The sequence below is a fragment of the Myotis lucifugus genome, unplaced genomic scaffold (genome assembly GCF_000147115.1).
Source record: "Myotis lucifugus unplaced genomic scaffold, Myoluc2.0 scaffold_22, whole genome shotgun sequence".
NCBI lineage: Eukaryota > Metazoa > Chordata > Mammalia > Chiroptera > Vespertilionidae > Myotis > Myotis lucifugus.
Window position 1 is genome coordinate 11,601,033 of NW_005871070.1, and position 27,098 is coordinate 11,628,130.

The window sequence follows — 27,098 nt, forward strand, 5'->3', positions numbered from 1 at the left end:
AAGAAAGATAGAAAGAGAGAGAGAGAGAGAGAGAGAGAGAGAGAGAGAGAGAGAGAGAGAGAGAAAGAAAGAAAGAAAGAAAGAAAGAAAGAAAGAAAGAAAGAAAGAAAGAAAGAAAGAAAGAAAGAAAAAGAAAGAAAGAAAGAAACCAGGAAGAGACGGGCACAGACTAATCAAAACGTTGGTGTGAATTAGGGAGGGTCATGGGTGACCATCTTTGTCTTGAAAGGTGTCGCAAAGCACCACACGGTGGAAGCGTGGACACCCAGACAGACGCAGAAGCCATCCGAGGGCTCGGATGCTTGGAGATTGCTCACTGGATGAACCGGCCTCAGATGGACGGGTCTCGGGGAGTTGTCCTCTAGCGCACACACAGGGATAAGCGTGAGCACCTCCGTTACAGACTCCCGGGCTGGGATGCCCTGCTGGCTCTGCATGTGGGGTCACTGTCTTTAAAGGGGGCACGGGAAGCGGGAGTAAGAGAGGTGATGTGCCACGTGCAGGAGCAGCAGTGAGCGGAGGCCGCCCGCGTCCAGCTGGGCTGGGGGCACCCTGCTGCGGCGACACGAGGGGATTAGGTTTTCCACGGGCAGCTGTCAGCCGCCACATTCACAAAATTTCCCAACTGCCAGTGGGCACAGGCAGTTAAGCCTCCTTAGCAAAACATCTATTTTAAATGTTTTCTTTTCGATTGAACATATGCACTTCTTTAAAAAAAAATAGAAGTAGATTTTATGAGTCATTGAAGGATAGAAGTTACTTCCCGAATTTGCTTCTTGGCCCAATAAGAACTCAGTTGCAAGGCATGCTGGGAGGGACATCAACCCTCATGCAGTAGCGGACAGGGAGGGGGCTGCAGATGATTGCACTTGTCGGGTTGGCCTCTGATGACATGTCTGCTGAGCACCAAGAGTGTCCAGAAGTCCTGGCGCCTCAGGTGGGCTCTGGGCTGGCCGCAGCCTCCACGGAGGTGGTCGGGCCCAGGGCGCTGCAGAAGGCAGCTCAGGCAGCAGTCTCAGCCGGGAGGGTGGGTTGCAAGAAACAGAGCACCCCTCCTCCACACTTTCTTTTTTTAAAATATAATTTTATTGATTTCAGAGAGGAAGGGAGAGGGAGAGAGAGATAGAAACATCAATGATGAGAGAGAATCATTGATTAGCTGCCTCCTGCATGCCCCACACTGGGGATCTAGCCAGTAACCCTAGCATGTGCCCTGACTGGGAATCGAACTGGAACTTCCTGGTTCATAGATCAATGCCCAACCACTGAGCCATGCTGGCCGGGCCTCCTTGTCTGTGTCTCTCCCTGGTCATGGCAACATGGCTTTCCTAGCCCCTTGCAGTTGCCTACCTACCCAACGCCCTGGGCTCCAGTTCATACTCGGAGGACAGGGAATCTGATGGGTGTGTGCAGGCCAGATGCTTTATTCCTGGCATGATCAGCTGTGATTGGCTACGACTAACTTGGTAGGAACCTTTTAAAAGGGGTTGAATCCACAGGGCAGGAATGTTGGCTCTCATATCCGATGGGAGATGTCATCTTGAGTCCAAGGACACTGAGTTGGAGCTGGACACAGCCCGCCGTAGCAGTGTCACTGGGCCCTCGGCGAGGGATGGAGGGAAAGAGGAGCTGGGAGAGTTTCGTGGGTTCAGGGCTTTAGGCAGCCAAAGCCACTCGGGAATCTTGGGTGCAAGCGAGGACCCAAAAATGCAACCAAGGCATGTAAGTCTGGGTTAAGTGGGAAGAGACACAGCCTGGTGCTCTCTGCCTTCTTGTTGGTGGCCTTTGCGTCTTCATTCAGTAATCAAAGGCCCATAGAATTCTAAAGAAGAGAGAGGGTACCAGCCCCTGAGAACTTGGCTCTCTATGTGGAGGGCAAGGCTTTGAAAGCTGGGAAAGTTAGAGGAGCCTCAGTGACTTGATTCTGATAGTGTCGTGAGGCTGTAGAATACAGAGGAAAGGGCAGCTGGGTGACCCACGGCTTCGAGGTCTTTGAGTCTGCGCGGACTTGACGTGTGACTCATCTGATGTGTCTTTGCAACACCTGACGAAGGGGAAGCTGCCGTTACCCCTCAGGGAGACAGAGAAGTTTAAATATTTGCAAGTTCTCAGAGTGGGGAAGCCGTGTACCTGGGACTTGAACCCAGGACCAGCTCATGTGAACCACAGCACTGCACAGCTTTTCCAGGGAAACAGGTGGATCTGAGCGATGAGGCACAGCGGACACGCAGGATTAATCCCCTTACCGGCAGGGAAAACCATTAAAGATCATTCAGTAGGGAAACGCGTCCTTCAACCTCCTTAGAGCCTGGTGCATGCTCTGAGAGTTGCCCACGTGGTTGCTTTTCTCTGTCCGTGGTATCTTATTAACAGTGGCCGGTGTTCCCTGGCAGTTCCATGGGCATGATGTCACATCCCTCTTCCCCTTGTCTTGGGGGGGCGGGGCGAGGATGATCCTCTCTCTGCCCTGTCCTGGGCCCCAGGTGAACACGCCACCCAGTCATGTTTTAAATCAGACCATCCTCATCTTCACGCTCCAGATTTGGGAAATTCCATTCAACCCTTTCCGTGATGCAGGGGCGGACACACATCTGATGTTATTTAATTACTGATTAAATATGAGGGATAAAGGAGAAAGGAGACTTAAAATGAACCAGTTACTGCATGCTTCGGAGATGAGGGCCATGTGTAATGAAGAGTAACAGCAATAACGGGCACCCGGGGAGACGCGCCCTGAGCGTTAGCAGACGGGCTGGTTTGCGGAGGAAGAGAGGGAGCTTGCCTTTCAGCGGTGGATTGCGGTTGACAGGGGAACACCCACGTGGAAACGTCCTGCAGCCAGCTGGAGCGGCCGGAGCGCGGGAGGAAGGGGGAGGAAAGACGAGTAAGTCAGGATTCATCAGCCCGAGAGACGAGTGTTGAAGTTCTGAACTGTGGCAAGTCCTCTTTGGAAAATTGAGCAAGTAGGAGAGAGCCAGGCTGGTCTTGACTCCATACTCAATAGCTACCTTTGATTTTCATGTGGTACAACAAGTAGGTCCAAATCAAAACCACTGCCTGTGGCTGCCTGAGAGATCTTTTAAGACCACATCACTTTACAGGAAGAGTGTGTGAGTGTGTGTGTGGTGGTGGTGGTGGGGGCGGGGGGGGTTGGTCACATTTCAGGGCACTGACGAGAGAATGATTATGTGAGGTTCAGAGGTGGGGGGGGGCAGTTTCATGGGCCGAAGCCCCCAGAGCTCCCTCTTTGTGCCTCTCATGTAATCTCTTATCACAGTTTATTCTAGATGATGGCTTGAGTTTGTTGTCTATTTGTTTTAACTGAAATTCTGTGGGCAAAGTCTGTATCTTATTCATCACTTTTTTCCTTTGATACCTAATGCATGACTTGCAAAAACAAATGTTCAATACAAGGTCTGAAATTCATGTCTCACCCTGGCCGGTGGCTCAGTTGGTTGCAGTGTCATCCCGTGCACCGAAGGGTCTCAGGTTCGATTCCTGGTCAGGGCACATAACTAACTAGGTTGCAGGTTCAATCCCTGGTCAGGGTGAGCATGGGAGGCAACCCAGTCAATGGTTCTCACATTGAGGCTTCTCTCTCTCTCTCTCTCTCTCTCTCTCCCCTCCCTCTCTCTCTCTAAATCAATAAAACATATCCTCAGAGGATAAAACAAAACAAAACACTTCTATGTTCCATATTGGTTCTAGGTGGCTGCTGGTGTTTTCCAAATGTTGATGTCCCTTACTTTTGAGTGGGTGACGAACTTGTGGGGTCACAGGCAAATGGCATTTGTTGTAAAAATAAGTCACTTCGGGGATTGAGGTACCAAAGCCAGACTGGATGGAGCATAGCGTTGAGAGGCTCCAGACGTGTGTTTACTTTTTACAGAAACAACAAATTTCCATTTATGGCTTTGATATGAGGTTTTAAAACTAAAATAATTGTGTTTAAGTTTTTAAAAGCAAGTTAATAAAAATATATTTAAAAGTAAGTAAGTTCTTGTGGCTGAGGCAACACGGTGAAGATGTAGAAGGGGGTGTTGGGGCACGTGGGCTGTGGGGGTGCCTGCCCCCTTGTCCTCACCTGGCCTCGCCCTCTGTCTCCTCGCTTCCTTTGCAGCTCTGTGCATCCTCCTCTCCCTCAGCAACAAGAACCATAAAACCAAGGCCTCCCAGTGCTTGTTCTATTTCCACATACACGTTAAAACAACATGAAATGATCAAGGGAACATGTTCATCCATAGCCCAACCAAAGTTATTGCTCACCCCGTCTGGGGAAAGGTTGCCATGGGGACATGTGTCTGGTCTCTCCCCGGGCCTGGGGAATCCCTCACAGGGGCCCCAGATTATTCCCAGCAGCACCCCTGGCAGCGGAAGAGTGCCTGGCATAGTGTGGGCATCATTAAGTGTTTGTTCAGAAAGTGAAAGGACAGCGAGATGCTTGTGTAATGTTTAATAGCTGGAGCCCTGGTGTGCCAAGCCGGGCTGTGAAGTCCAGAGCTGGTGGGTCTCGGGGCTTCCCCGCTTCCGCTTCGTGGGAGAAGAGGCCCACAGCGTGGCACTCCCCTCGGCGGAGCCCAAGGCGGGGACTGTGGCTGATGCGCGCAGGGCAAGCGGAGGCCTTCCAAGCAGAAGCAGTGAAATCTCTCCCTCGCTTCTTCTCTGTGGCCGATGCCATCTGCTAGTTTTAAAAATAAGTTTTAAAAGCAAGTGTTTTGGTTCTTTCAACATGCAGCAAAGACAGATGCTATTTTAAAGCTTATTTTCTATCAAACCTTCCCCCCCAAAAAGAACCAGATCGGGTGTCAGCAGTTCTAGCTGACAGTGTCCACTCCACCACTAACTTGTATGTGACCTTTTTGCACATGTCATGTGCCTTGGTCGCTGCCTCCCTCCCTGGCCCTCACTGGAGGGTAAAGGAGTATTGCTCTGAGGAAGTCCTCGAGCATTTCAAAAGTAATCGATTATCCTGGGCGCCTCCCCTGTGGCCTGCCAGCTCCTCTCCCCCTGGACCGGACCCCTCAGAGGGGAGGACATACCACAAAGCACACGATGTCTAGCTCAGAGCCTTACACAGGAGGCACCTACTAAGAGGTTGCAAGTATAGACTCTGGAACCGATCTGCCTGGGTGCAGATCCTGAATCTGCAGCTTCACTGCTATGTGAACTTTGGCGGGTTATTTACTTTTTCTGAGCTTCAACATTCATGTCTTTAAAAGGGGGAGAATGGGCCCTGGCCGGGTGGCTCAGTTGGTTGGAGTGTGGTCCTGTACACCCGAAAGTTGTGGGTTTGATTCTTGGTCAGGGCACATACCTAGTTTGTGGGTTCGATCCCCAGCTGGGGCACATACAGGAGGCAACCAATCGATGTTTCTCTTTCACATCAATGTTTCTCTCTCTCTCCCTTCTTTTCTCTCTAAAACCAATAAAAAAATATATTCTTGGATGAGGATTACAAAAAGGGGGTGGGGAGTGGGAAAATGGTAATACTGGTCGTGTTCAGTTTAGAAAGGTAAGTGAAACCAAACATATAGAGCACTTAGCTCAGTCACATATAAGTGCTCACAGGAAGATAGCTTTATTTCGTGATTTCTGTCATTCTAATTATTAGGCACTCGGTGCGCATTCAACAAATGCACATGTGGCTGTTACTTACGATGGAGTTCTGTGCATTCGAAGGAGCTTTTTAAAATGGTGGGTGGAAGATTTGTTGCACGGCCAATGTCATGTGGACACTCTCCATGTCATCTTAGTGCTCTATGGGGCAGGTGAGCAACGTCCACCTACAGGTGAAGAGACAGCTGGAGACTCGAGAAGTGTCACACAGCTAGAAGTAGTGGAAAGCGACTTCAGATCCTGTATTGATTTCAGAACTGGAAACTGCCCTGCCCTTGAGTGCTCCACGCCCCCTGTGCCTGGTCTTGTAGCTCCGTCTGCACAATAACTTTGCAACTTTTGATTGCAAACCTTTTACATTGTGACCCAGCCATACTGACATATGAATATAACATAAAAGTGCATTTCACAAAATAATACCTAGTTTTCTATATAGCAGCGGTTCTCAACCTGTGGATCGCAACCCCTTTGGTGGTCGCCTAAGACCATCCTGCATATCAGATATTTACATTACGATTCATAACAGTAGCAACATTACAGTTATGAAGTAGCAATGACAATAATTTTATGGTTATGTCACAACATGAGGAACTGTATTTAAAGGGCCCGAAAGTTGAGAACCACTGCTATAGAGCATGCTGGTCATTTCCACCCCTTTCTTTTACTTTTTATTAAGTTGATTATCTATCCTATATAATAAAAGGCTAATATGCAAATTGACCAAATGGCGGAATGACCAGTTGCTATGATGTGCACTGACCACCAGGGGGCAGACATTCAATGCAGGAGCTGCCTCCTGGTGGACAATGCACTCCCACAGGGGGAGTGCCGCTCAGCCAGAAGCTGAGCTCACAGCTGGTGAGCACAGTGGCGGTAGAGGAAGCCTCTCCTGCCTCCGTGGCAGTTGGACATCCCCTGAGGGCTCCTGGACTGCGAGAGGGCATGGGCCAGGCTGAGGGACCCCCCCTCCCCTAAATGCACAGATTTCATGCACTGCGCCTCTAGTCTACTTATATAAAAAACCTGGGTGTAATATCACATCCAGAAGCTCGACCAACTGGAAGGAAGTCAGTCCTGCAGGGGTCGTCTTGGAAACGGCTGCGCCCTCCCCCAGCTGTTTCCTGGAGGGCGAGGTTTCAGGCAGGAACCCGCCCTTGGAGCAGAGAGTGGAAGTAGTAAGTCCGGCCTTCAAACCAGACCCTGACAGTAGGGAGGAGGCAGCCCCATTCCTCACAGAATCTGCTGTTGGATAGCTTGATGTCAGTGGCCTGCCAGCCAGGAACCCCATTCACCTGCACCCCGGACACTGACAGGAGGGAGGAGGGAACCCCATTCCTCACAGAATCGACAGGTGGCCAACTTGCTGTCAGGGGCCTGCCAGCTAAGAATCCTATTCGGTTGTGGTGGTACTGTTTTACCCACAGCGTCTGCAGGAATTGCTGCAAATTTACTTCTCGGTGAAAGCACCTTTCATTCCCAATATAAATTACCGATTCCATTAAATGAAACTTCAATTTCTAGACTCAATATAAAGAGTGAAGTTGCTAAAACTATTAAAAAGGCCCAACTTCTCATTATTGATGAATGCACCATGGCATCCAGTCATGCTATAAACGCCATAGACAGATTACTAAGAGAAATTATGAGTCTGAATGTTGTATTTGGTGGGAAAGTTCTCCTTCTTGGAGGGGATTTTCGACAATGTCTCAGTATTGTACCACATGCTATGGGATCGGCCATAGTACAAACAAGTTTAAAGTACTGCAATGTTTGGGGATGTTTCAGAAAGTTGTCTCTTACAACAAATATGAGATCAGAGGATTCTACTTATAGTGGATGGTTAGTAAAACTTGGAGATGGCAAACTTGATAGCAGTTTTCATTTAGGAATGGATATTATTGAAATCCCCATGTGAAATGATTTGTAATGGATCTATTATTGAAGTCACCTTTGGAAATAGTATATCTATAGATAATATTAAAAATATATCTAAACGTGCAATTCTTTGTCCAAAAAATGAGCATGTTCAAAAACTAAATGAAGAAATTTTGGATGTACTCAATGGAGAGTTTCACACATATTTGAGTGATAATTCCATTGGTTCCACAGATGATGCTGAAAAGGAAAATTTTCCCTTTGAATTTCTTAATAGTATTACTCCTTCGGGAATGCTGTGTCATAAATTAAAATTGAAAGTGGGTGCAATCATCATGCTATTGAGAAATCTCAATAGTAAATGGGGTCTTTGTAATGGTACCAGATTTATCATCAAAAGATTACGACCTAACATTATTGAAGCTGAAGTATTAACAGGATCTGCAGAGGGAGAGGTTGTTCTGATTCCAAGAATTATTTTGTCCCCATCTGACACTGGCCTCCCATTTAAATTGATTCGATGATGGTTTCCCATGATGCCAGTATTTGTGATGACTATTAATAAATCACAAGGATAAACTCTAGACAGAGTAGGCATATTCCTACCTGAACCCGTTTTCGCACATGGTCAGTTATATGTTGCTTTCTCTCAAGTTTGAAGAGCATGTGACGTTACAGTTAAAGTTCTAAATACTTCATCACAAGGGAAATTAGTCAAGCACTCTGAAAGTGTTTTCACTCTTAATGTGGTGTACAGGGAGATATTAGAATAAGTTTAATCACTTTATCAGTCATTGTTTGCATCACTGTTGTTTTTATATCATGTTTTTGTCGTTTTTATATCATGCCTCTGTTGTTATATCCTTTTGTTACTGTTTATTTATTAATAAATTTATATATTATTTTCATATACATTTTACTAATTTCCTTTCATCTCACACTTCTATTACAGAGAAAGGGCAAATAGCAATATTAAACTATCTCTGCTAATTAATTCCCTTTTAATGTGCATGAATTTTGTGCACCGGGCTACTAGTATATATATAAAAGGCTAATACACTGTCTGACTGCCCGACTGGTCGCTATGACATGCACTGACCACCAGGGGGCAGACACTCAATGCAGGAGCTCCCGTGACGTGCACTGGTCATTTACAGAGGAACAGCACCTTGGACCTGGCACCCACAAAGCAACACTCAGCTTCTCCCAAGTGGGACACAGGCCTTGCCACCACCCCAGAGCAACACCCCACCTAATCGCAGCCAATGCTGCCAAGACCCCATGGGGCAAAATGCAGCCCACTGCCGAGCCCAGCCCGGAAACGGTGGCTGTGGGCACCAGGTAATTACATCATGTAGCAACACCCAGCTTCCTCTCCCTAGCGACTAGCCTCCTTGGAGTTTCTTTAGCCCAGGAACATGACTTGCTTTATAGCCAGGTGCAAACATTTTACACTTTAACCAAATGTCTGTGAAGCGTTTTCCCATGCCTTATCTTATTTGATCCTCACAGAAGTCCTGGAGTAGGTCGACAGGAGACTCCGTGAAATCCTATTTTCTTTTCATTAGCCAGAAAACGGAGATTTAGAAAGCTTAGAAACTTGACCCAACTGAAAAGAAGTAAGAAATGGTGGACCTTGAAAATGACTTCACATTTTCTCACTGTGCAGAATATAGTCAAACACTGCTACAGTTAAATATTTTACCCTTTGTTCTCCCTGCGTGATCTACAATAATAATCTGCTTCATGTTGATATTTACTGCTATGTTGCTGATAATTACCTGAAAGAGAAATTGGGGTGCTTCACTGGGCTGGAAAAAGTTTAGCTAAATCAGAAAGCAGGTCTAATTAAGCAAGTTTATCTATATATGTAAAGCTCTCGCTGGTGCCAATCACATGCATGTGTTTTGATCTGTCATTGTCGATCGTGAATTTGGTTGACACTTCTGTTATAGAGAAAGGTCGAATAGCGATATTAAAATATTTCTTCTAATTAATTTCCTTTCAATGTGCACAAATTTGTGCACCGGGCCACTAGTGTGATATAAAGGAGTGATTTGGCCCAACTTATGTATGTGGGCTGGGAGCTCGGGTGGCTTCTCTGGGCAATTCTGACTCTGGGGTCTCAGACGAAAGTTGTCTATCTTCTTGGGAAAAGTGTCTGTTTAGGTCCTCTGCCCATTTTTTAATTGGATTGTTTGCTTTTGTTGTTGAGTTGCATGGGTTCATTATGTATTTTAGATGTTAGCTCCTTGTTGGAAATATTGTTTGCAAATATCTTCTCGCATTCGGTTGGCTGCCTTTTTCTTTTGATGATGGTTTCTTTTGCTGTGCAGAAGCTTTTTAGTTTGATGCCGTCCCATTCATTTATTTTTGCTTTTACTTTCCTTGCCTTTGAGGTCAATTCACAAAATCCTCTTTGAGATCAAGGTCCATAAGTTTAGTACTCATGTTTTCTTCCATGTATTTTGTTGTTTCAGGTTTTATATTTAGGTCTTTATCATGCTAAGAGAAATAATTCAGACAGGAAAGGACAAGAATCATATGATTTCATTCGTGGGAAATAAAAAAGAAAGCAACAAATGAAACAAAATTAATAAACTCTTAGACACTGACTGACAAGAGTATGCTAGTTATCAGAGGGGCAGGACGTGGGGGGAGGGCTGAAGAAGGTAAAAGGGGGTCTAATATATGGTGATGGAAGGAGACTGGACTGTGGGTGGTGAGCACACAATACAATATACAGATGATGTATTATACAGTTGGACACTGCAACTTCTATAATGTTATTAACCAATGTCACCTCAATAAAATTAATTTTAAAAAATTGTGGTTTCCAGCTGGGGTTGCATCACCTGAAGGTCTGAGAGGGGCTGCAGGGGCTGCTTCTACGGTGGCCCACTCATGAGGCGGGAGGGGTGCTGGCTGTCGGCAGGAGGCCCATCCTCTGCTGAAGGCCCCTTTCCACAGTGCTGCCGAGGGTCCCCGGGGCATGGCGGCCTCCTCCAGGGCAAGTGATTGAAGGGAGAGCAAAGTGGAAACTGTCATGTCTTCTGACGAGTCTGGGAAGTCCCACACTGTCATTGGTACTGTATCCTATCGATTACCAAGTCAGTCCTAGTCTTGTGGGAGGGACTACATAGGAGGTGAAGACCAGGAGGTGAAACTCATGGGAGGGGGCATCATGGAGCTTTGATAGGCCACCTATTAACTGTAATAGGATTTACTTAATATTGCCTACTTTTTACTAAAATTAGCTTTATTCTAAATAATGCCTATTAAGTCCCCAGACTCATGTGCTAAGTATCTTTATCAATACAAATGAACATAAACTTAGAGTTACTGATTAAAAAGAATGCTCTTGCACCACCTGTGCTCACCTGCATGCTTACAGTGACACAAACACCCCCCCACCCCCCACCCCCACGGGGAACAAAGAGCCGACCGATGGAGGCTGGTGGCTTTCTGGTGTTTGGTCATGCCTCCCAGCTATTCCCTGCTGTCCGCTTGGAACCCGAGAAATGCCGGTGCTGATGGGCCATTTGCTGTCTTCCTCTAGGACCGCCTGTACTTCGTGATGGAATACGTGAATGGCGGTGACCTCATGTACCACATCCAGCAGGTTGGCCGGTTTAAGGAGCCTCATGCTGTGTAAGTGAGAACCTTGCTGTGCATTTCCCTGGGGACATGCGGGTGAGTTGACAAGCTTGCCCAGGGTGTCTGCTAAGATCTCATGGCCCTTCAGCAAGCCCTCGGGGTTCCCTCGGGGCCCCATCCTGTCATTCCAGAGGCTGCCGTTCAGCTCAGCCCTGCCCTGTCCTCCCACCTGCCCAGGCTGTGACCGCTATATGCTGGTAGAGTTGCATTCTTCTGCTTCCAAATCCTGCCACTTGCATATCTTGGTACAATTGCAATGGCAATGTGAGCTCAGAGTTGTCTCTCTTCTTCAGCTTCTAATAGGGGACTATAAGCCTTAATCCTATTCTCTCTCTCTCTCTCTCTCTCTCTCTCTCTCTCTCTCACACACACACACACACGCCCCAAAGCCCTGCCCAGCCCTGTGCTATAACCGGCCTTCAGTAAGAGCTCTCCCACCCTGGCCTACCATTTATCAGTTGTATAACTTGGCCAAGTTTTTTCATGCCACTGAGCCTCGGTTTCCTCATTTAAGGAGCAGGGAGGTAATAGTAGAACCCACCTCACCAGACTGCAGTTAAGATTGAAACAGATAGTAACCCACAATGATGCTAGATAAAGGGCCAGCCTTCAGCAGATGGCAGCTGCTATTATTAAGCTACTAGAGGCCTGGCGCACGGGTACGGTCCTTAGGCCTGGCCTGCTATCAGGGCCATCTTCCCCAGCTACCCACAGCTGACCCTGCCCCCTGCCGCCACCCACCCCCAGTTCCCCATTCACCATTGGGTGATCGATGCCTGACAGCCAGGGGAAGGTACCCAGAGGTCGGCTGTTCACACCTGCTCGCCGGCCCTGCCCCCGCCGCAGTGGCTATCAGTTGATCGGAACCTGCCAGCCTGGGAAAGGGACCAAGAGGTAGTCAGTGAGCCTCATAGTGACTGGTCCATTGGTCATTCTGGTCATTCCTCCATTAGGGTCAATTTGCATATTACCCTTTTATTATGTAGGATTTTAACTTGGTGTACTCTGAACTGACTCTTCTCCAGCTAGTCCATCATATCCCATGGCCTCCTCCCCACCAGGCAACTGCTGACCCTCTGCCCACCCCAGTGGATCTTTAGGGCAGTTATCTAAACCCTGCTCACCCATCCACACTCCGTACTTTGTTTTATGAGATGTGTGGCTGGCCATCCATGACAGGCATTGATGTCCTACACCCAGTTCAATGTTGTACGGAATTCTGAGAGTTGCCAAGCATATGGTGTCCTTGAACTTCTCGTGGCTTTTGTTTATTTCAGATTTTACGCTGCAGAAATCGCCATCGGCCTGTTCTTCTTACAGAGCAAGGGCATCATTTACCGGTACGTGAGCTGCGTGCTTTCCCCCGCATGGCCTTTGCTCCTCCCTTCCCTGCCTCTTTCTTTAACCGCTTTTAAAATAGATTCCGTGGTGGTGGAGGAGTCCTCCCAGGCTAACTCGGGCATGTGCTCCACCGGGCAGAGGCAGTGTCACCCACTGCCCTGGCAAAGTTCGGGCAGCTTTGTGTGGTGATACCTCCCTGCTCTCCGCCACCAGTGATGGTTTGCACCTCAAACCCGAGGCCATTTGTTCTAAGAGGAGGCTCAGCAGTAGGCCCAGCACTTCTTCCTCTTGCCTGGAGACCCCACATTTGCACATTTGGGGAGCAAGCAAAGCATCTTGTTTAGCAGAACATGATAGATCATATTATTATGAGACGGGTTGTGTTGTTTTGCTAAGTAATCACAATTCAGAAATGGATTTCTGAGTAGCTTGCCCTGAAAGACAGGATTAAGTTTGGGACTTGGCATTTGACCATGTTTGGAGGAGCAAGTGTATGATCACAGCTGCGTGAGTCAGACTCTCCTATTTCATGCAAGGCAGACTGCTGAGCCGGGCTGCTGTCTGTCAGTGAGTCGGGGTGTGCAGTTCTCGCAACCACATGGACGCACACCCCACAGACAGGGCCGGCTGCGCTGCTGCTACGCAAGAGGGTCTGGCAGGGGCTTAGGGTTCCAAAGGGCATTTGCCACGTGTGGGATCTATTGAAGTCCATTTCATTCATTCATTTGACAAACATTTATCAGAACCCCACCGTGTACTGTGATGGGAATACAGCTGTGAAAAAACAGGGCTAACCGCCCGCCTTTGTGGAACTGATACTCTGGTGGGAGACAGACGCGGAACCAGGCCTAGGCCGCCGAGCAGTGATGAGTGCTGGGGGGGAAGAGCGAGCAGGGAGAGGGCTCGGTGTGCTGGGCGGTGTGGTGCCCGCCATTCTGCAGACGGCGTGGGATGAGGGTCTGAAGAGTTAGAGGGACCTCAGAGTCCTGGACCTCTTAAAGCAACCAAAGGATTGGGACTAAAAGGCGTAAAGGGATCAGGCCTGGTGGTCTCAAGCAGATAGGGTGGTGGCCTGTGGGTGCTGGTGGCATGGAGGGACGGAAGGTGGGGCCTTGCCAGAAGCCTGCAGAGTCCTGGCTTATGGCTCCTGGAAGTGGCGGTATGAAGTCTAGCCAGGGAGGGACGATCTTGTCCTGACGACACGAAGCCCCCACGCCCCCTTTACTCCTGGTGCCAGGGGGCGGGGGGGGGGGTCAGAGAGGAGTGGCTTCAGCTGGTGCTTGGGACAGAGGGGATAATCGTGTGGACTGCACGCCGTGTGGTCGTTCCGCCATGCTTGCCCTCACTGCCCACGCGGACCTGTGAAGCCTCAGTTTCCCCGCGCTGTCACGGTGTAGCATCTCGGTGTTCCGAATGCAATGCTGGTGTTGGCAGCTACACATGTTCTGTGTGACGTGAGCCTTGAATCAAAGCCAGTGACCTCCCTGTGCCTAACGGTCCTAACCTGAGAGGCAGGGTTGGGTGACCGCTCCCTCTGATTTTCCCCTTACACGTTGACCTTAGAACCTGACCCTGTACAGCGCTCAGGTTGCTGGGGGGTCGAACATGGGACTGCAAGTTTCTTGAAGAAAATCTTGTTCCAGGGAAGGAATCCGAAGAGGAAATAAGAATCTTTGTCCACTGGGTTGGGATCAGGGTGAGGTTTCCAGTTGGGATCAGGGATGTGGGAGACAGGACATGGCCATTCAGGCCATAAAAATCCCGAGGTCAGCATCTCGGGCGCTCAGCATGCTTCACTCCAAAGCACTTTCTCTGAGTGCATGCGCTTCCACGCTCCCTCACGTCTGAGGTGGTTTCAGGAGCTATTCATTATCCCTTTAAGCCACTTGGCGTCTGAGCCCAGGCATTTGTGTGTAGCAAGAGTCCGCCTCCCACTGTGCAGATTCAAAATGCAGATACTCGCTCAGCCCCCGTAGCCAGGCCAGGCACACAGCCCAGGCTCTGCCGCTTGGCACGCTGGCCGAGACCTTGAATCGGAAGTTAGTGACCGAGGAAGCAGAGACTGGCCCTCGAAATCAGCCCCACCTAGTTCCCAGGGTGAGAGGGGAAGCGGTTCTTAGTAGCAACATCCAGAGGGCAGCCCCCGGGCTCCATGGAAGGAGGGCGAGTCCGTGCCGGGGCAGCCTGGGGGCGGCGGGGCGGGGGGGGGGGGAGGGGGGGTGTCTTTCCTGCCAGCTCCGTGCTGCACTTAGGCCTCCGTCTTAGGCCTCAGCTCCCCAGGCTCCATGAGCTACCCATTCCCTTTAAAACATCCTTTTTAGGTGGAAATAGAGTTTGCTTTTGTTGCTCACATGAAAGAATCTCAATTAAGACAGAGTTTGTGAAACTGATAAAGTAAAACTATAAAAACATTACGTGACAGCGCGTGGGCTTCTTAATGTCATTGAGATTGCCTTCATGGCGGCACGATCTTTTCCAATGTCACAAAGCCCTCCCCCTTTATTTAGTGCCTCAGCGAAGAGGTGAGCGAGTGTGTCAGACTTGCCTCTCTGAGGACCGTGCTGGGGGTGTTGGGGGGACGGGGCCGGGGGGACAGAAGAGCCTTCCTGCCAAACTTAGTATCAAAGGAGGGTATTACATTGAGCAAAAGAGGACTCTCAAACCACGCCGTGTGCAGCGAGTACACCTGGGTGTTCTCTACCCTAAGGCCTGTGGCTCCTGACACTCCTCTCCTGTAACGTGAAGATCTTACCCCTTCTCTCTCCAGTGCCCAGCTACTTGTGTGGGGGCATGGGGTCAAGATGAGGGGGCTGTCATGGGTCCCCGGTGACCAGAGCACGTAGACTAGTGTGTCTAGGCAAGGCACGTTTCTGCAGAGCCCAGTTTCCCTAAGTTCTGAGCTAGCATGCAGGGACCCCGGCTTGTAGATAAGCATGAGGCTGGAAAGGGGTAGCACCATGGACAGCACCAAAGATAGTGGACGCCAAGCCGGGGTGCAAGTGAACCGTCCCCCTCCCCCCCCCCCGCACACGGCCCCCCCCCCCCCCCCCGAAGAAGAGACCTCGCAGACACAGGTAGGAGGTGCCAGCATATGTGTCCAGGTTGTGTTCCTTTAGTTGAAAATGCGACAGCAACTCAACTCAGACTAACTTAAGAGGCATGTTGGGGCTCAATCCCGGGAGTGTGCAGGAGGCGGCCAATCGGTGACTCTTTCTCATCATTGATGTTTCTATCTCTCTCTCCCTCTTCTTCTCCCTTCCTCTCTCTGAAATCAATAAAAAACATATTAAAAATAACAATTTTGTGAAAAAATCTCTTCTATGAAATGCAAGGGGTCCTTAAGTTATACACGTCAGTCCGTGAGGTGTGCCTGGACCTCTGCCCTTCATTAGCATCCAGCATCCTGGGGGTGTCTTCTCCCGCCCGGCGTCTCGCTGGGCCTCGCGAGAAGCTGGGCGCAGTTGGCTGTGCAGAAAAAGCAGCACACAGGGGTTTGTGGACCTTTCCTGATCTTCCTGCCAGGTGATCGGCTACTGGAGGGCCAGGGCTGCTTCACACGCCCTTCTGTCCCCCACACACCCAGCACAGTGCCTCGCACAACGTGAGTGGCCGTTGGTTGACTTAAATAACGTGTATTAAGCCCCTACATTCTTATGTTCACAACAGTGACCTAAAACTTGACAACGTGATGCTGGATTCCGAGGGCCACATCAAGATCGCCGACTTTGGCATGTGCAAGGAGAACATCTGGGACGGGGTGACCACCAAGACGTTCTGCGGCACTCCGGACTACATCGCCCCTGAGGTGAGCACACCCCGGCTCGTGCCCGCGCTGCGTCCCCACCCGGTGCTGCGCCCCCACCCCGTGCTGCGCGGAGCAGCCCCCCTGGCCCTCTGAGCTGTCGGTCCTTAGAGATCACACATGCAGATTCGCTTAGCACACACCCAGAGCTCAGGCCCAGATACACCCAGGTTTGGGAGAAAGCTTAATTACACTCAACAGAACCATCCACCACAATCAGCAAAATCCTCCTTCAGCTACTGTGGCTCATGGCCATGTGGTGCCTGCTTATTGTGACATCAGAATGTTTGTGAAGGTGGGAGAGGTCCCTGGGCTGGTGTGAGGCGGGAGGCAGTAGGTGTCTGAGCCCTGGAAGACCTGGCGTTCCTTCCTGTGATGCAGGTACGAATGACAGGGTAAAGGTCGAATTCTAGTCTCCCTTCCCGAAGGAGATGGTCAGTTGCAGAATGAGTTTCCCAACACGCCGTGGTACAAACATTTGTGCCAGGTGATACTTCCCTTTTTCTCTGGGTTGGTGCCCAGAGAGGTGACTGTATGTACAGTCTGCTTCTGGTTTCTAAGGAATGGGACTGAGGGTGTGGCATAGCATCTTGGAAATGGACATCCTAGGCTTGTCTGTCACCTCACATGGAACTGGTGACTGGAGGCCCCATGTAACTAATAACGTGGCACAATATTTAAATCCTACATTCTCTTTCACCAAAGCAGGTCCGCTCCTAGGAACCTAGTTTACATCACGGACACGTACACACACACACACACATGCACTTGCACACGCACGCACGTGCACATGCACACACACACACACACACACACACACACACACACACGCGGGTGGGGAGGCGGCCCCTCTGCAGCCCACAAGGAGCAAGCTGAAGGCGGGCCTCCCGGCTTCGCCATCCACACCTCCTCAGGCTCGCTTTCCTTTGTGGCAGGATTGGTTAGGTTGTCGTGGGGATCCAGTTGAGGTGACGTGCTTCACAAGTGTGACGTGCTTCACAAGTGTGCAGGAGCGTCCTCTGGGGCTCACGCATGAGCGCATTTCTACCCGCGTGGGAGCGCATTTCTACCCACGGCGCTGGATCGGTGGACCCCGTTTGTTAGGAAGCACTTATTTAGCCACACAAGCAGTCACTGAATTACAGGACTTCCCAGTAATAGCAAACATCTGAGGGCATGATATGTGACGGCACATGTTTCTCTTCCATCCTCACAAAACCCTGCGACATGGATACTATTATAAACTGAGGAAACTGAGGCTTAGGGAAGGTAGGCAACTCCTTCCAAGTCACACCACTGGGAGGGAGTGGCGGTCAGGATCCAAGTCTGGACTGCTTCCCCAGACCTTCACCTTCCACCTTTGCTCTTTCACCTCTGAACCCCTCCGACAGAGTTTTACACCCGATCAGAAATGTGGATGCTCATCGGTATTCTAGACACTCCCATGCCCTGGCAATTTGGTACTAAGTGTCAAAACCCTGATCACTGTGTATAGTGTTTGAGCCCTGAAAATCCGCGTCTAGGAATTCATCTTTTTCTTTTTTTAAAAAAGTATCACTTTATTTGTGCCCTTGAAAAGTTGTACATAGAAATGTATAATACAGTCTGTAAACAGGGAGGGTGCTGCCTCCACACTGCCTTCCGTCTTAGGGACCTGACTTACAGAAATAAGGGGACACATGTGGAAATGCCTCCTTACAAGAGTCTGTATTGTAGCGTCAGGAGAAACCCGCCCGTTGGGAATTGGTGAGACAGGTTTTGTAGCCAGGCAATGGGGCGCTATATCAAGTTAAGCCTGAGTATGTTGACATAGAAGTATTAACATGGAAATGTTAAGTGACTAAAGTACTTTATTAATATTTCATACATCAAAGTATTTATGTTTATGTAAAACACATACACACAGAGTTTAATCTCTATTCATGGAAAAGAATCTAGAAGGAAATAGACCAAATATCAATCATAAGTTTTCTCTCGATAAAGGATTATGGGTGATTTTAATGGGATTCTCTTAGCTTATCTATATTTTAAAATAAATAGTAAACTATTAATAAATGCTATTACATGTGTTCACTTAAAATTTTTAAATTTTGGTAAGTAAAAGCTTAAAATTTGCCATCTTAACCATTTCTAAATGTACAGTTCAGTAGTGATAAGTACATTCACATTGTTGTATAAATGTTATTACTTTTGTAATGAGAAATACAGTTTTTCTTCTTAAAAGTTCACACTCGCTGTATTAAAATTAAAAAGAGTGCACATAGCAGTGACTCGACAGGCCACGTGGCATGCACTGGCGTCCCCGGCCTGAGGCCGCTGCCGGGGGACCCCTCTCCCCATGGGGAGCAGCAGCTTGCCTGGCACCAGCTCCCTGTCCACTGCTTTAGACGGCGGCCTGCACCTGGGACTGGGACAGTCCGTTTAACCTTTCGCAGTAGGCAGGTGACCTCCCTCCCCCGCCACCTGGCCGTCCACTCTCACTGCAAAGGTGTGTGTCCAGGCTCCGGCTGCAGACACCTGCTCGCCCCCTGACGGGCTGCCTTCTGTCTTCCAGATCATTGCGTACCAGCCCTACGGGAAGTCGGTGGACTGGTGGGCATTCGGAGTCCTGCTGTATGAGATGCTGGCCGGGCAGGTAATTGAATTTGAGTGATTTGTAGGAAAAGGCCTCCCACCACCATCTGCGTGGCTTCCCTGCAAGAGAGTGTCAGCTTGATCCCCGCTCATCAGTCTGAAGCTCTCTGACTTCGTGCCTTGTGGCGGCCCTCGTCTTGGCCGATTTTCCTCCTCTTCTCGCTGGAAGCCTGCAGCCTCCCCGTGGGCCAGGGCGGAGGTGCTGGCTCGGGAGGCTGAGGCAGGAATCCGCTCGCCCACTCGCCCACTCGCCCACCTGTCCTCTGTCCCGCAGGCGCCCTTCGAAGGGGAGGACGAGGATGAACTCTTCCAGTCCATCATGGAGCACAACGTGGCTTACCCCAAGTCCATGTCCAAGGAGGCCGTGGCCATCTGCAAAGGGGTGAGTGAGCGCCTCGAAGCCAGGGCCTCCACGCACAGGGTGCCCCTCCCAGGGAGGAGGGAGGAGACTGAGCTCCACCTCTCACCCCACTGGCCACCCCCAAGCCCCAGAGGAAAGGGCGCTTTTTCTCGTTTGCGCTGTCCAGGCCACCCGGAGCGGCATCTCGCTGCTGGCGGGCTCCAGCCTCTGGCCCAGCATGGGCGCTGCCTGGCGTGAATGAGGCAGGGAGCCCAGGGGCTTAGCCGAAGAGCTGGAACCACGGAAAGGTGGAGGTCTGAGGCACGGATCCGGCAGCCGTGCCGGCTCAGCGCATGAGTGTGGTTAACACTGAGCGCCTGGCTTTGTTTGAAGAAAATACCAGGGAGTGCTGCTTTTGAGGGGTTCTCCAGATGAGCGACCCAGATTCCGTTTCCTAAGCCGCCCCAACACACAGAGGGCTGCGAGCAGCACATGGTGCACGTGAGAGGCAGGCAGGGCCCTGTTCCTAAGGGTCGCGAGGTGCGTCTGGTGCTGGGCCAGGAGGCCTCGCAGGGCCGGGCCAGTCCCTGGAGGCCCGTGGGCTCACCTTTGATGCCTCTTGGATGACCTCATGTGCTTCTGCAGTTTGAAAAGGTCCCTGTGCGTCTAAACATATTATCCAGAGGTGGTCACTTTTCCTGTGACGGAAGTGTGCAAGAACATGGGACCTCCGGACACTAGGGCCCGGAAACGCTGCCTTTTGAAGTCAGCTCTCCCTGCAGTCCGTGGTGCAGGCGTGTTCTTGAGGTTAGGGCGTGGCTGTGTCTTCTAGAGGGTTCCTGTGTGTGTCTGAATGAAGCAGGCCTGCAGTCCCAGATCCTGGGGTGTCTGCAGATTTCCCGTTGTCTTCCTCCCCTTCCCCAGCACTGCTCCGTTGTCTTCAGAGGCCATGGAGCTGGCCTGGGTGTGGGCAGCTTGGACCAGCCTCTCAGTCTGGACGCACCTCGCCACGCTGGCTGAATTCCCACTCTTAGTGAGTCGCCTGAGCTTGGCGGTTCAGCTGCCTCTGTTAATGTGCAAATGTCCCTGGAAACCGCATGTGAATTAGGCTCAGTCTCGAACATCTTAAAGTGACTTGGTTACAAGTATTTTTGTTGAGGTTTGAGGCACGGGCAGAGAATTGAGACCTGCAGGTTCATTAGGAGCCAAAGAGAGGCTTGTAGAGAAAAGAGAGCCTGGGGAGGCGGTGCAGGCCCTGAGGGTCTGGGTGGGAGGGAGAGGCGTGCCTGAGCCTTCCGTCTGTTTGGTGGCTGCGGGCATTGAAAAATCAGGATTTCCCACAAGCATTCAGCTGCCAGTTTCCCTTAAAACACGCGGTCTCAGTCCGCTGGCTTGGAAACCAGTGCCCCTCCAGACAGACCACCCTCTCCGATCTGCCAGGGGCCACCTGGGCTCAGACCTGACCCTGGCCTGCTAGCCCTTGGACCGCAGGGATGTTGTCTGCCCACATGTGTAGATCAGGGATGCTGACGGGCCTACACACGGGGTCCTCGGTGACTCCAGGCGGTGGTGCGTGTGAATGGGAACAGCGCCGGGGGCTCTGCCCCAGCCCTTGAGCTATGGTTACTGTTGCTAGTGCTGGCACTGCCATGTCACATGCCGGCTCCTCTGGGCATTTGGGTTTGCACCCCTCACGATTGGAATTTTTAAAGTGGGGGGTTTTGAATTTTTAAAGTGGGGGGTTTTGGAGATAAGAGCCCTTTGCAGATCTTGACCTTCCACCTCCTGGGAGCATGGTTTGAAGCAAGTCACTTTGACGCGGGCGGGGGGGTTATCTCTAAAAAAGAAACAATAGTATTCATTGGACAGAGTTTGTGAGAGCGTTAAAGAACCTAACCTAACAGGAAGCTCCTTGAGTGGTGTTGCACACAGTAGGTGCTCAGTGCACGCTCAGGGCCTGCCCCTCGCTCTGCCGGCCTGCACAGCGGGGCTGAGGCAGCCACAGGGCGAGTGTCCAGGTCTCAGATTCAGCTCCAGTTAGCAGCTCCCTGGGAGAGCAGATTTCTGTTAATTCAGGACCCAGAACCTTCAGGGTTCACAGGGGCGACTTTCCAGCCACGAGGCTGGGGGCTGAGTTGAGTGGTCTGAGTCCCGTGTGGGCTTTTCTCAAGGCCGAGCCTCCAAAGAAGGGGCGATGCTCAGGGAACAGCCGAAGGCTTCCTTTCAGTGCCCCAGGCGTCCGTCTGGGAGGCCCTCGGGGACGGGCGCTGATGAACTCCAGCTTCTGCACCAGCCGGTGGGGACCGCAGAGCCTCGCTGAGTGCCGCTGTGGCCGCAGTGGCTTGGCAGCTCCCCGTACATGAAAATTAAGCCAGGCTCTTGAATGAAGTCCCAACCCCAGTGAAAATGCTCTTCCTATATCCATCCTGACAGACCCTATTTTCTACCAAAGAAAAACATCAGCACATCTCTGCTCAGACTGCCACGCCGGCTTTGAACAGCCGTCCAGCGTGGAGGCAGGAGGGGCTGTGGGCAGAGCCGCGGGCCGGGGGTCGGGCACATCTGCTCGGCCACTGCTGCTGCTTCGCTGTGCGGCTTGGGACGAATGGCTCCTTTACCGGACCCAGCCTCTTTGTCTGGAAGTGAGGATAAGAGTTGCTAAGGCCTCCGAGTGTTGTGGAGACGGAGGTGTAACGTGGCACGGGAAGCCGTGGGCATGAGCCTGCCCCGTGCACGGAGCCCTCCTGATGGTGGTGGTGGTGGTTCTGTGGCCACTGTCCATAGCCTTCCCGTCCTCCATCCTGACCCTACACAGATCTCAAGGCTCAGCTCCGTTTGCTCGCCCTCCATGGACCCTCCCTGACCAAGCCACAGGTACCTCGGGAAACCGCACGCGAAGAGCTCTCCCATTCCTCTTAAAAGCCCACATTTTATGGTTAGAGGTGGGGTCAGTCTCGGCTCTGCCCCTTACGCTCTGTGAGTCCTTGCTAGTTGCTTAACCTCTGTGAGTGCCACCTGCCTTGTCATTCGATGGAGAAAATAAATACCCAGTGCATGGGGTGATTGTCAGAACCAGGTGGGGTTGTGTGTGTAAGTGAAGACGTAGCTTAGAACGCTACGTGCCCAGTTGTTCTCCCCTGGAAGGTGGAGCACATGTGGAAAGTTTGTGTGTGTGTGTGGGGGGGGGGGGGGTGGTGGGGGGAGAAGGTGGCGGAGATAAGTTATCTTGTAAGCAGGAATCAGCTGAGCGGAATGGCCAACAGAGTAGGTGTGACTGGCTGGGCCCCTCCCTTCCCCTCAATCAGCAAATCCTGGGCAACAATCTAAGAGCTCTGACGCCCTGGGCTCCTTGTGTCTGGTCAACGCTGGAAGCTTTTTGGACCTGTATGTCCCAATCACTTTTGTTTCGTCTCTTTTTTTAAAAGAATCCTCACCTGAGGATATTTTTTCCATTGATTTTTAGAGAGAGTGAAAGAGAGAGTGGAGATCAGGAAGGAGGGAGGGAAGGAGAGATTTATGTGAGAGAGACACATCGACGGGTTGCCTCCTGCACCCACCCCGACGGGGGCTGGGATCAAACCTGTAACCGAGGTACATGCCCTTGACCAGGAATCGAACCCATGACCCTTCAGTCCGAGGGCGATGCTCTAACCACTGAGCCGCCGGCCAGGGCTGTGTTTTGATGCCCTCTTGTCAGTACTTGTTAATAATCACCACTCCTCCTGTCCACCCTGTGCATTCGCTGAAGTGCCGATGGAGACACGTCCAAGCTCCTCTGATTCGCTCGCAAGAGGAAGTCTGTCTGGTTTAGCCTCGGAGCAGCTATTCATCTGGTCTCTTGCGCGGCTCCGAGGCCCGAAGATGGAGGGTTTGATAAGTAATTTCACAGGAGGCCCCTGTGGAGTCTGGGGGAGTGTGAGGCGAGGGAAAGGAGCCGGGCTGGCTTTGACGGTTTAATGAGCTTCGGGAAGTAATTACTTGAAACTTGGGCCCATCTGACTAGTATTTCCTTCTGCTTTCACGGAGGCTTACTGAGAAAGCCGACACTGTCTGGATGTGGCCGTGGCCAGGGCTATCCTCCGGCTTTTTCGTGGCGGGAGGAGGGCGGGAAGAGACCGGAGCTGCTCTCATCAATGCAGCAGTGATTGCATGAATCTTATTCTTGAACCCAGATTCATCGTGGTGACCTTTCTAACTTGAAGTCCGGGCCTCGGTTAACCACAGGGGTCTCGCCTTGGACGAGTAGCCTGCAGGCACTATTGTCGGGTCCTCCTGGTACAAAGCCCTTGGCCAGGAAAGCATTGCTGGGATGAAAAATAAAAAATGAAAGTTACTTGGGCCCTGGCTGGTGTTCTCAGTGGTCAGACCATCGGCCCACCGAGGGCACGTATCTCGATCCCCACCCTGGTCGGGCGCGTGTGGGAGGCAACCAATCGATGTCTCTCTCACATGGATGTTTCTCTCTCTCTCCCTCTCCTTTCATTCTTTCTAAAAAAAAAAATCAATGGAAAAAATATCCTCCGGTGAAGATTAACAATAACAGCAACAAAAAATTAGCTGGGGCTCTTTTTTTAAGTCCTTTTCCCAATTATAGTGTCCATGGATATTACTGTTAGTTTTGGCTGGGGCCCTGCACGGTCCTTCCTTCCCTAATTCCTTAGCGGGGTGCTCTGTGCCTCAGGCAGCTCCCCAGAGGTCACTAACCCCACCCTTTCTCTTTCTCTTGAAGCTGATGACCAAGCACCCGGGCAAACGTCTGGGCTGCGGGCCGGAAGGCGAGCGGGACATCAAAGAGCACGCGTTCTTCCGGTATATTGACTGGGAGAAACTGGAACGCAAAGAGATCCAGCCCCCGTATAAGCCAAAAGCCGTAAGTAGGCGTTCCCTCTGGCCATTGGCCACGAGTACACCCCGCGCTCTTTCCCCGCCCGCCCGTGTGCGCCCTCCCTGCTCTCAGAGGCGGGCGTGGACACGGGCACGTGGATCGCTCACATTTCTGTACAAAATCTCAGGTACAGAAATGGTGATTTCCATCCACGCAGCCTGGCCTCTATCAATGTGGGGGGACGATGGCTACCGAGGCTGTTCTATCAGTTCGGTAACTGTGACGGCCCTGCTGGCAGCGTTTCGGGACGGGGCTTTGGTGAGCAGGGTCAGCCCACTCGCAGATGTGGTCAAGAACCCCGTTTCCCCCTCGTTCTTCCCCCTTGGCCGGTGTGGTCTCTTCATGCTGCCACTGAAAAGGTCACGTCGTGTGTCTCCGCAGCATGTAAATTTAATTCTGAAACTCGCACCGTCTCAGTCAGTAAACAAGAGGCTCCCCCGAAAGGGAGAGAGATGAGACAGCAGCGGACCCGCTCACAGACGCCGGGAGCTTGTGTAGCACAAGGATGAAGGCCCCTTTCCCACCTGCACACACAAGGGTGCTCCGTCCCCAGAGACCCGCGATGCTTGTCAGCTCCTGGGTCAGGCAGATCGGTGTTCCGCTGGGGGATGTTCCTTGTTAGACTGAGTAGAGCGGAGACCCCGGGGCACTACTATGGGCTGTAAAACTGCTGACTGAGGCTGAAAGTGAGCATAAACATCGTCATAGAAACCTGCGGGTGTCAGGGACTCGGGTGTGAAGGAAACGACCATGGTCATGGTACACATTTTTATCAATTTTCTGGCCACTCACTATGTGCCAGGCACTGTATTAGGCACTTCACATGCAGCATCTAAGTCAGTGGTTCTCAACCTTCTGGCCCTTTAAATACAGTTCCTCATGTTGTGACCCAACCATAAAATTATTTTCATTGCTACTTCATCACTGTCATGTTGCTACTGTTATGAATCATAATGTAAATATCTGATATGCAGGATGGTCTTAGGCGACCCCTGTGAAAGGGTCGCTCGACCGCCAAAGGGGTCGCGACCCACAGGTTGAGAACCGCTGATCTAAGTCCTCACAATGACCTGCCCCTCCTTGTAATGGCAGAGGAAAGGGAGGCTGTGAGGTCACTCAGCCAGCGCGCCACAGTCTGGCCCGGCAGAGGCACAGAACGCCCGGGGCCAAGGGCAGGTGGTTTGAGAAAGTCTCCCAATGGCCTCTCATCGCCCCAGTCCTGCACGTCCCAAATGATTAGAAGACAGCAGCCCCGGTGAGTCCTGCTTCCATCTGGACATCTCCTGGTGCTCAGAGGCAGGCCCCTCCCGCCACACACACACTCACACATACATGTACCTGCAAGCATGTCTCATATGACATCACCTCCAAGTGCCTATTGTCCTCCAGGTAATCAACACTCATCTAAGATACACAGGACTGAGCTCAGTATTCCTAACAGTGTCTGACTCTCGGCGGATACAGCGGGCCCAACACACTCTTGATGACTCTAGCGATGGTGGACTTGGATGCGTGAGCTCCCCCCGGCCCCTCCGCGTCATCTTCTGTAACACAGGGAGGACCGTCTGCATAAAGCGCTCAGTATGCGCCTGCACAGGACAGTTGATAATGAGTTTCAGGGTCTCGGGCGCAGCATCTCTGAGGGGCACGGCGTCGCGTCCTGCTGATGCGATTGCTTAGAGTGCCCGTGTGTCCACTTGTGGCTGGAGAGGGGCCTGCAAGTCACAGGCAGCAGCATCGCTTTTATTACACCAGTTGGGAAGAAGTCAAGGGCAGTCTGGAAGAGAAGGATGGGTTGTCCATTCAGGAAACTGGAGGTGGACACCACTCATTGGAGTTTTGTGGGGCCATTCATGACGTCTCAAAACGGGGATCCCCTCCTCAGTGGGCCAGAGGAAGAATGCAAACGCTCCCATGCCCGCCGGCTCTGAGCCCAGCGACGTTGGGGTTCAGGCTTTGGTTGTAGGGCAGTGGTTTTCCGTGTGGCCTCCTGACCAGCGGTGTCAGCATCACAGAGCCGGTGGGCGGGGCCAGTCAGAGGCCGGGAGTGTGGCCAGAGAGAATCTCTGTAAGAGGAAGACACTGCTTCCCGCCCAGTCTGGGTGACAGCTCAGCTGCCTCCGAGGCAAGGCAGGCCATGGAAAGGTGGTCAGGGGAGGGGGCCAGAGCGCCAGCTACCAAGAAGGCTCACGGGTGTTCATTCCCAGCGGCCAGCAGGAGGGCCTGGTGGCCACCACTGGTATTGCAGTCTTTCATATTAGGCCGCAGCGCTGCCTTTGTCTGGGCTGGCCGGGCCTCCTGTGCAAGGAAGCAGGCACTGCACTGGTCCGTCCTCGTCAGCATTTTTATGTGAAATCTCACTATTTTTTATATCTTTGCAACAGATTTTATTTTTTATTTTTATAAAACATAGTTTTATTAATTTCAGAGAGGAAGGGAGAGGGAGAAAGAGAGAAACAGCAATAATGAGAGAGAATCATTGATCAGCTGCCTCCTGCACACCCCACACTGGGGATCAAGCCCACAACTGGGGCATGTGCTGTGACCGGGAATCGAACCGTGACCTCCTGGTGCATAGGTCGATGCTCAACCACTGAGCCACGCCAGCCGGGCAACAAATTTTTAAAAATTAAACATAATTCCGGCCGAATCAAATACATCCATAAGCCGTCTGAGGCTGTGGATGGTGAGTGTGCGGCCTCTGGGGAAGTCGGCTGACATTTAGTCCACTCCCATTGGTTCTGGTTATTCCCACCGAGTCCCCTCTGACTGGCCCAGCATTTTGACGATTCCTGCTAAGCAATAATGACTACAAAAGGTCGAGCCCAGTGTCTGGCTCACAGAAGGTGCTAGGAAAGGGGAAAGGTAGCTGTTCTTGTGGGGAATGAAAAAGGTTGCAGCAGTCAGTGATGGCCAACAGGATCCCTCGGCGGCTGTGCGCGGATTTC

At 51.3% G+C, this 27,098-nt stretch overlaps 1 protein-coding gene across 1 annotated transcript in view; it reads left to right on the forward strand.

Moving 5' to 3' along the window:
* The window catches only part of PRKCB (protein kinase C beta), a 100,771-nt gene that overhangs the window by 59,974 nt on the left and 13,699 nt on the right, over positions 1-27,098 (forward strand). The window contains exons 7-12 of the mRNA XM_023751479.1: positions 11,051-11,142; positions 12,426-12,488; positions 16,156-16,294; positions 18,846-18,926; positions 19,200-19,307; positions 23,995-24,135. Coding sequence (XP_023607247.1) covers positions 11,051-11,142; positions 12,426-12,488; positions 16,156-16,294; positions 18,846-18,926; positions 19,200-19,307; positions 23,995-24,135 — 624 coding nt within the window. The remainder of the gene's footprint in view (positions 1-11,050; positions 11,143-12,425; positions 12,489-16,155; positions 16,295-18,845; positions 18,927-19,199; positions 19,308-23,994; positions 24,136-27,098) is intronic.